At 59.8% G+C, this 14,060-nt stretch overlaps 1 protein-coding gene across 1 annotated transcript in view; it reads right to left on the reverse strand.

The window, feature by feature from the left end:
* HMCN2 (hemicentin 2) overlaps positions 1-14,060 on the reverse strand; it is a 35,992-nt gene that overhangs the window by 7,102 nt on the left and 14,830 nt on the right. The window contains 33 exon segments of the mRNA XM_031057300.1: positions 195-508; positions 597-753; positions 838-965; positions 1,201-1,348; positions 1,602-1,737; positions 1,854-1,990; positions 2,217-2,298; positions 2,374-2,564; positions 2,663-2,935; positions 3,598-3,695; positions 3,838-4,024; positions 4,106-4,230; positions 4,532-4,691; positions 4,787-4,930; positions 5,408-5,539; positions 5,646-5,759; positions 6,197-6,358; positions 6,586-6,682; positions 6,864-7,051; positions 7,117-7,230; positions 8,050-8,268; positions 8,492-8,642; positions 8,877-9,019; positions 9,132-9,245; positions 9,614-9,778; positions 10,163-10,348; positions 10,855-10,941; positions 11,117-11,230; positions 11,397-11,564; positions 12,087-12,371; positions 12,569-12,730; positions 12,893-13,012; positions 13,997-14,060. The exon segment at positions 13,997-14,060 is cut by the window's right edge and continues 10 nt beyond it. Coding sequence (XP_030913160.1) covers positions 195-508; positions 597-753; positions 838-965; positions 1,201-1,348; positions 1,602-1,737; positions 1,854-1,990; positions 2,217-2,298; positions 2,374-2,564; positions 2,663-2,935; positions 3,598-3,695; positions 3,838-4,024; positions 4,106-4,230; positions 4,532-4,691; positions 4,787-4,930; positions 5,408-5,539; positions 5,646-5,759; positions 6,197-6,358; positions 6,586-6,682; positions 6,864-7,051; positions 7,117-7,230; positions 8,050-8,268; positions 8,492-8,642; positions 8,877-9,019; positions 9,132-9,245; positions 9,614-9,778; positions 10,163-10,348; positions 10,855-10,941; positions 11,117-11,230; positions 11,397-11,564; positions 12,087-12,371; positions 12,569-12,730; positions 12,893-13,012; positions 13,997-14,060 — 5,065 coding nt within the window.

Raw genomic sequence — 14,060 nt, forward strand, 5'->3', positions numbered from 1 at the left:
TCCGAGCCACAAGCTTTTGTTATCATTCTTTCTTTTTCTATTCTCAGCTAGCCTTCTGATGAAATCCTTTCTTCTATTCTTTTAGTATAGTTTTAATATAATATACATCATAAAATAATAAATCAAGCCTTCTGAAACATGGAGTCAGATCCTCATCTCTTCCCTCATCCTAAGACCCCTGTGAGCATGGTCACAGGAGGTGGGCAGGGCTGCATGGCAAATGTTGAAGAGGATTCTGTCCCTGCCCCTCTTGTCCACCCCCAAGCCCAGCTCTTGGGTGGGCACCCAACCCAGTGTGGGGCTGGAGCACACCCACGACACAGCCAGGGTGGTGACAGACCCTTGGAAAGCCACTCTCAGCAAGACCCCCAGCCCCAGGAGCTCACCATGGACAGACACGAGGAAAGCCTTCCGAGCCTCTCCAGCAGCGTTGGTGGCGATGCACTCAAACCTGCCCTCGTCCCGGGGAGCGGGGCTGGAGATGAGCAGCGACCCTAAGGACTGCAAACTGCGCGGGCAGAGCCCACATCAGGATCACCCCTGGGCCCCAGCGAGCAGCAGGGGGGGCAAACCCCACCCTAGAGGTGTACAGGTACCTGTAGGTGCCGGGTGGGAGGTGCAGGCTCAGGGGATGGCCATCCTTCTCCCACCTGATGCGGGGCTCAGGGGACCCCCAGGCGTCACAGCCCAGCGTGGCTGGCTGCTGAGCCAGCAGGGTGAGGTTGGAGGGCCCAGGTGTGATGGCAGGAGGGACTGTGGGAGGGCATGGCAGCCATGAGCAGTGCTGGGTTGCAGGAGGGGGAGCCCAGGAGGGATCCATCTGACTCTCCTGCTTACCCAGGACGTGGAGGTCCAGGCCTCGCCGGTCAGAGCCAGCAGGGCTGGATGCCATGCAGAGGTAATGGCCCAGATCCTGGGCCTGGACAGGGTCAATTTGCAAGGAGCCACCTGGCAGGAGCTGCAATCTGAGGAGGGAGAGCAGGTGAACCCTGTGGGGGCTCTTCATGGCCAGGCTGCATCACACAGGGAGCAGGGGTTGGGCAGGTGACAAGAGCCATTGCAGCCACATGCAGCTCTTGCCCTAAGCTGGTGTGAGGGCAGAGCACAGCAATTCACAGGGTGACTGGCACGCTAATCACCTCTTGCTGTGGAGGGTGGCACAATCTGAGAGCCAGCACTTGGTGCCACCAACCCTCATACCTGTCACTCCCAGGCAGGGGCAGGAGCTGGCCGTCCTTGCGCCACGTCACCCGGGGCACGGGCCACCCCTGTGCCCGGCAGGGCAGCACGGCCGAGGTGTTCAGCAGCACCTTCACCTCCTGGGGGCCCACCTGGATCTCGGGGGCCACTGTGGCAGCACCCAGAGACAGCACCGAGAGTGTGGGACAGGGCTGGGGGAGGGAGGGAGCCAGCACAGAGCAGCACTGGGGGCTGGGGGTTGTCCAGCCCTGCCACCCCTTCTCCCGACCATAGAATATCCCTGTAATAGCTGGAAGGGAAGGGAAAGGGAAAGGGAAAGGGAAAGGGAAAGGGAAAGGGAAAGGGAAAGGGAAAGGGAAAGGGGAAAGGGGAAAGGGGAAAGTGGAAAGGGCAGCACTCACCGTGAACCCGCACCCGGCCACGCAGGTCGCTGTCCCCGGGGGTGGCCCTGCAGCTGTACTCGCCGCCATCCGCCGCAGCCACCGCCAGAACCTGCAGGAAACGCCCCTGGGCCAGGAGCTGCCTGCGGGCATCCTCCTAAAATCGCCAGGAGCCCGTCAGCAGGGACCCGGCATCACCCCCAGCACAGCCCCGTGCTGCTGGTGACAGTGGCCAGGCTCTGAGCACGGCTGTCCCTGTCCCCTCACAGGTACCTGCAGCAGGGAGCCCTCCCGGCGCCACTCGATGCTGGGGTGGGGCTCAGCACCCTCTGGGCACTCCAGGAGGAGCTGCCCCCCTGGCACAGCCGTGATGATGGGGATGTCCCCGGCCCTGGCAGTGCTGGGGGGTGCTGTGGGACATGGCCCAGGGGGGTCAGGGTGGGCTGGGCACCCCCGTCCCTGTCCCCATAAGCCATGCACAGGCCCCCACTCTGCGGCACCAGCACTGTGCTCCAGATCCCTCTTTTGGAGCCCACACCAATCCCAAAAAAGGAGGTTCTGGCTCTCTGGTCCCCCAGGGGTTGGAGCATCCTGCAGCCCCCCCTGCTCCTCGCTGCTCTGCTGGGATCACACTACCTTGGATGCTGACATGGAAGCTCCTGCTGTCCTCCCCTGCAGGGCTAGTGGCCAGGCAGGTGTACAAGCCAGCATCAGCCACCTGCACAGCCAGGAGAGGGAAAAATTAAGGCACAAAACCAAAACCCAGGTAGGGATAAAAAAGTGGAACTCCTACCTCAGTGCTGTCAATGTGGAGGGTGCTCTCATTCCCTGTCACGAGGAAGGGCCCTGCCAGCAGCTGTCCATCCTTCTCCCAGGTGACAGTGGGCATGGGGACACCCGTCACCACACACCTGAGCCCTAGAGGGGTGCCCACAGCGATGGATACCTCAGTGGGATGGGACCCAGCCTCGACATGGGGTGGCTCTGCAAGGCACACAGCAAGGCAGGAGAGCTCATCCCCTCACTGCTGCCAAAAAATTGGCGAAGCTGCCCTTCCCAAATCCCAGAGGGATGGCACGCACCCATCACCACGAGGTGGAAGGCTTTGCTGACCTCCCCCGCTTCGTTCACCACCAGGCACGAGTAAATGCCTGCATCAGCTGGTGCCACGGCCACCAGGCTCAGCTGTGGGCCCCCAGGCACCTGGGGCCCCTGCTGCCCCAAGGGCTCTCCGTTCTTCAGCCAGGTCACTGACGGTGCTGGGGACCCGGTGGCTTTGCAGGTGAAAGTGACATCGGAGCCCTCGGCCACCATCTGCTCCTCGCTGCTCTCGGGGCTCTCCAGGACAGGGGGCACTGGGGAGAAAAGGCAGGACCCCAAACCAGGGGTGGGTTTGGCCACTCCCTGCTGTCCTGTGTGTCACAGACATCTGTTATGAAAAATCCTTTCCTTAAGATTTTTTCCTCCTGAGAAGCTGAAAAGCCTCAAGAACAAAATGTAAACAATGGTTATCTGCTGCTGTGGAATGCAACAGGTGCATCTGTGATTGGTCTCATGTGGTTGTTTCTAATTAATAGCCAATCACAGCCCAGCTGGCTCAGACTCTCTGTCCGAGACAGCTTTTGTTATTCATTCTTTCTTTTTCTATTCTTAGCTAGCCTTCTGATGAAATCCTTTCGTCTATCCTTTCTTCTATTCTTTTAGTATAGTTTTAATATAATATATATCATAAAATAACAAATCAAGCCTTCTGAAACATGGAGTCAGATCCTCGTCTCTTCCCTCATCCTCGGAGCCCTGTGAGCACGGTCACATCCTACGAGCAGCCAGAGGAGCCTCAGCACTCCTGCAGGAGGCTCTGGGGCTGCTCCCAGGCTGGTCCTGCTTTGTTCCCACCCCAGCAGCGGAGGAATGGCTCAGGACTGCTCGGGGATGGCTGCAATGCACAGCGTGTGCTCTGCCAGCAAAAGCAGTGTCCAGGTGCCCCAGCCGTGCCCTCCCAGCCCCTGCCCTGTACCCTGGATCTGCAGGACGAAGCTGCGATCGGCCACTCCCGCCCGGCTGGAGACAATGCAGGTGTAGAGTCCAGCATCGGAGAGCTGAGCCTGGGAGATCCTAACGTGGGATGGGGCACGGGGATGGGGGGAAGACATCAGCTCCGGGTGACACCCTGCTCTCCAGGGCGACACCTCGGGGTGCAGCAGTGCCCCGAGTACCGGCCCCAGAGCCTGACCATGGCTGCAGGGTCCCTTCTCACCGGAGGACGTGGCCAGCCGAGAGCAGGGTGACACGAGGGGACAGGCGGAGGGGCAGCCCGTCCTTCAGCCAGCTCACATGCAGGGGATGGGACCCCCGTGCCCAGCAGTGCAGTGTCACCGCGGCGGACAGGACCGCCCGGGCCACCTCCGGCTCATCATCGGCGCCTCTCTCGATGGCGGGAGGGACTGGAGAGGGAACAGAGCGGCTGCTGCGGCTGTCGGGGCGGGGTGGCCCCGGCACTGCCCGCAGGTCCCAGCCCTGCTCACCCAGCACGTTCAGCGTGTGCAGCCGCGTGTCCTCGCCCAGGCTGTTCCGGGCCAGGCACGTGTAAGCCCCGGAGTCGGCCGCTCGGAGCCCCTGCAGGAGCAGGGCGCTGCCATCCGGGGACACCCTGCGCGGGGAGGGTGCGACAGTGACCCGCGTGCTCATCCCGTGCGGCACAGGCGCTCTGTGCTCACTTTACAGCCAAGGATGAGCACTCAGGGCACACTGCAAGGTCAGGGCGTCCCCTGGGACCCTGCAGGGTGACAGTGGCCGTGCCAGACTGCCAGGTTTACCCCAGGATGACATTCTCCCAGCAAAGAGCCGGGATGAGCGCATCCAACGGGAAGAGGCAGCACAGCTCACCGTGCCTTGCCCAGCAATTTCGCACATGGGGGCACTGAACCCCGGGGGTGTCCCCCCAGGCTCACCGGGCGTGTGAGGGGGGCTGCAGCCCCAGGGGCTGCCCGTCCTTCAGCCAGGAGATGTGGGGGGTGGGCTGCCCCTCTGCCCGGCACTCCAGCCTCACCCTGCTGCCCTCCAGCACGCTGTGCTCACTGGGGTCCCCTGCGCTGCTGATCCGGGGCGCCACTGCGTGGGGAGAGAGGGAGGCTGAGGAGGAGCAGGGGGAGGAAGGCTCACCTCTGAGGCTCCACAGGGAGCAGGCTGCCCCGGGGAAGCCGTACCTCGCACCAGCACCATGAAGTCCTTGCGTGTCTCGGCCCCAGGGCCCTGTGCCAGGCAGGTGTATCGGCCCTGGTGGAAGGGCTGCAGGGGGCTGAGCAGGAGCTGGGCCCCCCCAGACACCAAACCCTGCTCTGGGCTCATCTCTGCAAGGAACCAGGGCGAGGTGGGCTGAGCAGGGCTCATCCACCCAGCCCTCCCCAGGCTCATTGCTGAGTTTCCCCCCCAGACCCAGGTTTGGGGGCACTGTTTAAGCAAAGCAGGGTTTTTGCAGAGTTCACTGCTGGAGGTTTACAGGAGAAAAGAGCCACTGGTTTGGGGGCAAACCCCTGTCCCAACAAGCACCCCAAGGGCTGGTACCCAGAGAGCTCACCCCCTGCATATCCCTCCATCACATCTTGTGCCCACATCCCACGGCCTTGAGCCTCAGGAATGAACCAGAGGTCTCTTAAAAGCTTGCAGGGAACAGGCCAGACCCTTCATGCTCTGCCCCCTCCCTGTGCACCCCTGAGGGTCTCTTGCAGCGGGGTTAGAAGTTGGGAAACTGAGGCAGGGCTGCTTGGAGGGGAGCAGCAGTGAGGCTGGGAGTGGCAGGCTGGCACAGCAGCCCCCTGCACACACACCCAGAGGGTGCCCATCCTTCAGCCAGGTGACCGAGGGCACAGCCACACCGGGGACGTGGCAGCTCAGCACCAGGGGTGTCCCCATGTCAGCCTCCAGCGTCTCCAGCTGTGGGTCCTGGGGGCCTGGGGGCTCTGAGGAGGATGAGCAGGGACAAGGGTGTGAGACAGAGCAGGGCTCACTGTCAGCTCCTCAGGGAGGGCTCGGGGCACAGCTCCTGGCTGAGCCCTCGCCACGCACCGTGGATGGTGAGGATGAAGCTCTTCTGGTCCTGGCTGGCCACGTTCAGTGCCGCGCACGTGTATGTGCCTGAGCTGGAGAGCTGCAGGTCAGGGAGCTGCAGCACCCGAGAGCCTGGAAGAAGCAGAGAGCAGGGAATCAGGACAGCCTGGAGCAGAACCAGGTCTGGGCCACTATGCCAGCAAGGTGACTGATCCCCCAGCACCGGACCAAGCTCCATGCAAAAGCAGTCTGACCATGGAATTCCCATCTTTGGGGTCCAAAGCCTTGCTGTGCCCCACAGGAAAGGGCACTGAGGTCCCAGGAAGCAGCAGTGTGGGTTCTGCAGGACTCCTCTCCAGAGGGGATCACTCAGCAGTGTCATTAGCGTGTCATATTAGTGTGTCGTTAGCGTGTCATTAGCGTGTCATAAGTGTGTCGTTAGCGTGTCATACAACACAAAGGCTGAGCTGGGGACCCACAGGTGGCATCCAAAAAGGGGGATTAGGGGCCCTAGAGCCCGCTGTCACGAGCTGGGGCACAGGCAATGATGCTGGCTGATCCCAACACACCTCGGGTGACAGTGACCTCCTCTCCGAGCCGCAGGACGTGGCCGTCCTTGTACCAGGTGATCTCTGCAGCCGGGCGGGGCTGGATGTCACACACCAGTGAGACGCTGCCATTGACAACGCCATCGACCTTCTCGGGGTCTGCAGCCACACTCCAGGGAGATTCTGCACCCAAAAGACAGTGCCAAAGGAGAGCCATCACCGTGGGGCCGATGCCACCCCACGAGCCACAGCGAGCCTTTAGCCTGCTCGACCTCCTCACACAGGGCGAGCGTGACCAGCACGAGGGACAGAGGCAGCCATGCAGCTCCAGAGCCAAAGGGAACTCCAGTTGGTGGAGAAAGAGGAGGAGGGCAGTAAATCAGTGACCCAGGGAAGGGGAGATGCCTTACCCTGCACAGCGAGGGCAAAGTGCCTCTCGGCTGAGCCGGCCGGGTTCTCAGCCACGCACGTGTAGCTCCCAGTGTCACCCACCTCCACCATTGCCACCTGCAGAGGGGGAGCAGAGCACCCTGAGGGCTGCCCTGAGCTGGGGGGATGCTGGGGCTCCCATGGGGACCATGGTGAGACCAGGGCAGCCACCTTTGGGAGGAAAGAATGCCCCATCCCCTCCATCCAATGTCTCCTGTGTCTCTCCCCAGCACAGCCACCTGCTTAGGGGAACACCAACCTGCAGGACAGTGCCACCCTCCAGGAGCTGGTGCCGTGGGCCAGCCTCTATGGGGACATCATTCCAGAGCCAGGACACCGTGGGCTCTGGGTGCCCAGCAGCTTCACACTCAAACTGGACAGTGCCATTGATGGTGGCCGTCACCTCCTCCTCCAGGTCCTCTGTGCCACCACGGATGGCTGGGGCAGCTGGAAGCAGCTGGTTATGGGGCTGCCAGGTGCCTCAGCCCGGTGTCCCCTGTCCCTGTACTCACTGAGCACCTCCAGCTCGTAGTGCAGGCGGTCCCGGCCCGCGGCGTTGGCCGCCTCGCAGGTGTACCTGCCCCTGTGCTCCTCCTGCACCGCCTGCAGCTGCAGCACCCGGCCCCCTGTGACACGGCACAGCCTTGGGGCAGGCCACAGGGTCTGTGGGGTATCCCCCAGCCCTGCCCTGCACAGCCCCAGTGACTCAGAGGTCCCATGGTGCTGGAACTCCAAGGACCCTGCCAGGGAGCTCGGAGACCCTGGCACACAGCCCAGAGCACTTGCAGGTTTGATTATGACCCCTGGAGCAAGTTACCAGCTTTGTATGAGGACCTGCAAGTCACAGAAGTTTGAATAGTATAATAATAAAATTGTCACAGTGTGAAAATGTAGACTGTAGGATTTTTGGTATGGGGGTTATGGGGACAAGATAGGCTGGACATGCCCAAGTTTCTCTTTCCTCTTCTTTTTGGTCTCCATTTTCTGCAGTGATGCTGGCACTTTGGGATTGGTTTAGAATAGAGGTGCAGTGTCTAACACAGGTGATAGGTATTGGGAATTAAGTGTAAATATGTTATATGTAGTTTGTAGTATAAAAAGACAACACCGCCCTGAGGGCGGTCAGAGTGCCTGTGGCTGCCCTGCTGAGCAGACCTCAGCTGGGCACAAAGAAAATTTTATAGATCAGAATTAATAAACAACCTCAAGACCAAAAACTGAAGAGCTCTGACTCATTCTTCAGATGCACGGGCCAAAACAGAGACATCCTGCACATCTCGGGGCAGCAATGAACAGCCAAAACCCCAGACCAGGGGTGCTGTGTGTGGTGGCAGGAAGGGGACAGGCTCCATCCTCCTCCATGCCATGCATGCTCTCAACCCACTTGGCTGCTGCAGGACCACCCCCAGGCCCCACAGTGGGGGTTCACACCCACTGCCCATTACCTTGGAGCATCAGCACCCCCAGGCCAGGGGAGAGGGGCTCCCCATCCTTGTACCAGGTGAGCTGGGGGGGTGGGATGGCACTGGTGTCACAGTACAGAGCGGTGGGCTGGCCGAGGACAGCCTGCCGGTGCTCTGTCACCTCCCCATCCTGGTCTTCCTCCCGATAGAAGATCTCAAGGGCTTCTTTGGGGCCTGTTTGCTGCTGGAAGACGGGGGGCACTGCGGGGACAGGCTGTGGTCAGCTGTGGGCAGCAGGGACATTGGCCCCCAGGTGCACCCACAGCATCTGCCCTCACTGCAGCTGAGGAGATATTTGTTGTTTCCCAGCAGGCTTAAACTTCTCCTGCTCATCCTTCTGTGCTCCCACAAGCGGCCCTGAGGACCCCCTGCTCTTGCTGAGACACCCCCAGCCCTGGGTGCTGCCTCTCTGCCCAGGGCTCACCTTGGACGTGCACAATGAAGTCCCTGTCATCCTCCCCCACAGCATTGGTGGCCACACAGGTGTAGTGCCCCGAATCTGAGACATCAGCAGCTTGGATCTGGAGGACCTGCCCCTCACTGAGGATCTGGATGTGTTCAGAGCTTTCCAGAAGCTGAAGGGAAGAAAGAGAAGGGCAGGAGGAGGATTACACACCCAGGAGTGGGGCAGAGCCCAGCCAGCTATGTAAAGGGCATCTCCTCACTCCATCCAGCTGGGACAGTCCCCAAGCCCAGCAGCTCCTCCCTGGTCACAGCTGGACAGTCCCCAAACTCAGCAGCTCCTCCCTGGTCACATCTGGACAGTCCCCAAGCCCAGCAGCTCCTCCCTGGTCACAGCTGGACCTCACCTGCTTGTCCTTGTACCAGCGGATGGTCGGCTGGGGCACAGCCCAGGTCTCACACTCCAGCACCACTGTGCTGTTCACCCTGGCTTTCACCTCTTTCACAGCAAATTCCCCCAGAGGATCCTCTCTGGCAATCCAAGGAGGGACTGGTGGGGAAAGACAAAGGGAAGCAAAAGGCAGCCGAAGGAGGCAGCACTGGGCTGGTTACAGTGGTGGGGTCACTGCAGGAATTAGGAAGGGTTTGGGGAGCTCCCTCACCCAGGACTTTCACAGCATAGTTCTTCACAGCCTCCCCATCTTCACTGGCCACGATGCAGCTGTAGGTGCCCGTGTCCTCCTCCTGGGCGTTCAGGATCTGCAGCCCGTGGCCACCTGGGCACAGGGGGGCTCCTGAGAGGGCTGCTGCTCACAGCCACAGCTCTCTCTCCCCATGCAGCACCTGAAGGCATCTCTAGGGACCTGCTGAGCACCTGCAAGCCTGGCTGGAGGGGGCCTAATGCTCTCCTAGAGCCCAGTCCCAGGCTCATAAAAACCAGCACTGAGGAGGCTCGTTATTATGAGAGGATGCAGCACTTGGAAGAGCTGATCCCTGAGCCCTCAGGTCCTGCAGGATGATGATTTCTCACCATCCCACTGTGCTGGACCCTGCCAGACCAAGCAAAGGCCCCACTCCCACTCCCCAAGGCATGCACAGCAAGGGGACACCACAGTCATGCAGAGCCAGGGGACAACAGCAGTACCAGGGAGCAGGAGGACATTTCCAGATGCTTTGAGAGGAACCTGGTCCTTGAGCCAGGTGATGTTGGGAGATGGGTATGGCGGGGCCTCGCAGAGCAGGGAGATGGGGTTGTTGAGGATCACTGTCACTTCTTCTGCAGCAGCATCCTGAGCAGAGGTGGGACTGGCTGCAGAGACGTGGCTGTGTGTTAGACCAGCACTGGCACACTCTTTGGCTCCCCAGAGCTTCATCCCCCCACCAGGGAGCACGATCCAAGTTGAGGGAGTTGGATTTGACACAGCCTGTGCCAGCTTCAGACTCTGCCCCGTCCTGCTGCCCTCCAAAGCCACAGAGATCCAGAAGACACATCCCCCCTTCCACAAGCCACCATCACAGATGGATCCTGCACTAAGCAGGTGCTTTCTGCTCCTCCAGGAGGTCCCACAAGGGCTTTGGGACAGGTCCCTGCCACGCTCTGGCTGCAGGACTAAGGGATCCTCCCCACCTACATGAAAACCCACTAAGTCTACTCACAGCTGAGACCCTGCCTCCATCCAAAGGCATCTCATACCCAAAACATCCAGCAGGTAATTCTTGGTCTGATTTGCCACAGAGTTGGAGGCCACGCAGGAATAGAGACCAGCATGGGCCAGGGAGGCTTGGGGGATGTGGAACAAGGAGCCACCAGGGGAGATGGAGAAGGTGCCAGGGAGAGGGTGGTTGTCTTTCATCCAGGTGATCTTGGGTTGTGGGTTGCCTGTGAGGGATGGAAAATGGGTTTTGGCCTTTGTGTGAAGTTTTTCCATGTGTGAGCACAGCCTGGCTGGGGTCACTGCCAGAGCTTTTCTGGAAAGCAGAGACATCATCCCAAATCAGAATTATCATGACCTGGATCAGGATTTTAGAAGCTGCTGGATGAGCCAGTGAGAAGAAAGAGAACTGTCCTGAGTGGGAGGTGATTAATTACTCCCATCACTAAAGGAGAAATGAGATTAGAGGAGTTTTAGCTCCATTTGGGAAAGATTGGATCTTACACTGTGGAACAGGCTCCCCATGTGGGCGTCCCCTCCCCAGCACTTCCCGGACAGCACAACTGCAGAGCCAGGAGCCATCCCAGCAGAGCTCTGCAGCCCATTCCAGCTGTTTCCATGTCTCTGCCTGGAGCCATCCCTTTGTTCCACACCCCAAAGTGAGACTCAGGTCTGCCCCTGAGCCCCATCTCCCCCTTGCTTGTGCCACCTCCCTTCCCCACTCGATGCTCACCTGAAGCCAGGCAGGACCAGGTGACAGGGTGGCCCTCAGGCACCTTGAAGGTGTCTTCTTCATCTGCATTCTCAATGTGGGGAGGAACTAGGAACACAAGCCCCCAGGGACTTCAGCAGCTGGCCAGCTCTGCCTCTGACCTCACATCCTAAGGACTCCAGCACAGCCAGCATGGCCAGCCTTAACTCGTGTCTGTTCCTGCAAGGGTGGAGCTCTGAATCCCCAGCAGGAGTCCTGCAGCAGACAGAAGGGCCCTCCTTACCTAGGACCTCCACGTAGAAATGCCTCCTGGCCTCCCCAGCTATGTTGCTGGCCAGGCAGGAGTAGTGACCACTGTCCTGGGCTCGAGCATGGGTGAGCCTGAGCAGCCAGCCCCCTGGAAGGACACAGCAGAGGGGGCTCAGGGCCCGGATCCATGTACCAGCACATCCCAGCTGGATGGGAGGGGTGTTTGAACTGTGCTCCTGTGGGGCTGTAGCTCCACCATGAGTCTGAGCTCATCAGTGCTGGGGTAAAACACGTTCCCAAAGCAGATCTCTGACCTGAAAGCAGCTGGATGTGCTCGCTGGGGGTGACAGGAGAGCCATCCCAGAACCAGGTGACGCTGGGCTGGGGCATGCCAGTGGCCTCACAGGGCAGAGTCAGGGATCCTTGCAGGGAAACGCTGACATTGGTTGTCAGTCCTGATCCTTGAATGAACTCGGGGGGAACTGGGGATGCAGAAGAAGATGGACATCCATTTGCAAAGCAGCCAGGACATCAAAGGAGCAAAGCAAGGAGGGGAGAACTGGGTGAACCTGGTTTTTCCCACCTTGCTCTGTACAGCTTTAGGACATGAACCCAGAAGGACCATTAGCATCACCTGGAGATGGTGACTTTAAAGGTGTTATGGGACAGGTGACCCACAGCAAGTATGTGCCACTCACCTGCACACCTGAGCCCAGGCTTACAGGCTCACACTGGGATGGCCACACAGCCTGAGCCACCTCAGAGCTTTTATAACTCAAGTGACCTTGACCCAGAGGTGGTAAAGGACTTTATATGAGATGATCTGCTGTGATGGCTCTGGAAAGAAACTCCTGCCTGATGGACACAGTCCTACAGCTATTCCTGAAGCATAACCCTGGGACTTGCTACATGCTGGATTGTCCAACACCTGCTGCACATCAAGTTACTCCACACCCACCCTGCTTGTCCTGCCTGCATCCACCAGCCCCATCCCACATCCTTACCATGCACCACAACTTCAAACTCCCTCTGCTCCTGCCCCTCTGTGTTGGCAGCCAGGCAAGTGTAGTGTCCTGCATGGGCCAGCTCTGCCCTGGGGATGTGCAGCCGCCTCCCCTGCTCCGTGAGCAGGAGCCTTTCCCCAGCAGCCACGGGCTGCCCGTCCTTCACCCACGTCACCCACGGTGCTGCTGTGCCCATGGCCTCGCACTCCAGAACGGTCTCACCACCCTCGATGACAGAAACCTTCCTCAGGGTGCTGCTGCTGCTGCCCTGGAGCCTTGGCAGTGCTGTGGGCAGAGGGACAGGGGTGCAGGGGATGAGCAGCAGCTCCCTCAGCCGTGGGGCAAAGCTGACCCAGGGAGCAGCATCCCTTCCAAAATAGCCAAGGCACCTGGAAATGGCTTTAGGGTCCAGCTGGACCTTGCATTGAGAGAGGTCCCAACACCTCCAGCTGCCCCCACAGGTCTCTGTGCCCCACACTCACCGTGCACCTCCAGGTGATGCTCCTTGCTGCTGCTGCCAGCAGCATTCCGGCACTCGCAGGTGTACGTCCCCTGGTCCAGCAGCTGCACCTTCTCCATGTACACCACGTTCCCTCCTGGGGACACCAGCTTTGGGCTCCCTGGCTGCGTGGAGAGGGGCTCACCTGCCCGGGGAAAGGGACAGCAGCTTCCCTCAGGCTCCCAGCAGGACAAATTCCCACCCAGAAGCTGGATTCTGCTCAACAAAAATTGCTCCTTGCTCCAAGGAGAACAACGGCTGGGTCAACCCATGTGGGGAGAGATGAGGCTGAGGAACGGGGCCCTACCGTCCTTCCACCAGCTCAGGGTGGGCAGGGGGGTCCCATGGCACTCGCAGGCCAGCTGGACAGGTTGTCCCTCCAGCACGGACACGGCCTCGGGCTCTGGCGAGGACAAGGATGGAGGCACTGCAGGGGTGAGAGGAGCAGCTCAGTGATGGCACTGGGCAAGAGCAGAAGGGCAGCCTGGAGCTCCATCCTGCTGGATTCACACCCCCTGCAGCCCTGCTGGGTGCCACAAAAACCCCAGTGACATTCCCCTGCCCTGGCTTCATGTGCAAACAATAATCTCGGCTCTCCAGCCAAGCGAGGGATGCTTTTAATTGCACATGGCCAAGAGCAGAGGATGACCAAGCATCCCACAAAAAAGCCAAGGTCAGGTTGGCCAGACACAGCCTTATTAGGCAGCTCTGCTCACTGAGAAGGTTACCCAACTCTTTCCATTATCGGGTGATGTTCTCAGCTGCTCATATATACAGCTGGCTGGAAAATGGTAACTCCTTCCCATGAGGGATATCAATTTGGAGAAGAAAAGCCTCAACACCCAGAAACCCTTGAAAAACAAAAACAGCAGAACCCAAACAATGCACCCGAGCCAGGACGGCAGACGTGCAAACATTTCCCTGGAAAGAGATTGCAGGAACGAGCCCAGAGCAGGAGAACTGGATCTTCTCCACACCCTGGCCTCCTGCCTGCAGGACTTCCACCAACTGGAGCATCCCTGGGAAGAGCCAGGGCCTGGCTCAGCCCCCGGAGCTGTGGACATGCTGAGTGGTCTGGGAAGCTGCAGGGATGCTTGGATCAAGTGAGAAAAAGCATCCAGTGCCTGTCTTGGAGTCACCACTGAGTCCGGGGGGACAGAAACGTCACCAGGCACTCGGGGTGCAAAAGGGACAGGGTGGGTGGGTGACCCTGTAATGGGGACCTGGCAATGCCCATCCATGGGGCCGTGGCTTTCCAGGATATCATTTGGGATGAACACAGCATGACTGGAATTGCAAGTGAGCCATCCTCCAGGGATGCATCCTGAGGGCTGGGACAACCCCACTGATCGCACACGATATTCCAGGGGGAAGCCCCCATCTCTCAGGAGGCCACCGCAGCTGCACTCACCGGTGACCTGCAGGCTGTAGCGGAGCTCAGCCAGCCCGGCCGCGTTGGAGGCCACGCAGCGGTA

The sequence above is a fragment of the Geospiza fortis genome, unplaced genomic scaffold (assembly GCF_000277835.1).
Source record: "Geospiza fortis unplaced genomic scaffold, GeoFor_1.0 scaffold27, whole genome shotgun sequence".
Taxonomy (NCBI): domain Eukaryota; kingdom Metazoa; phylum Chordata; class Aves; order Passeriformes; family Thraupidae; genus Geospiza; species Geospiza fortis.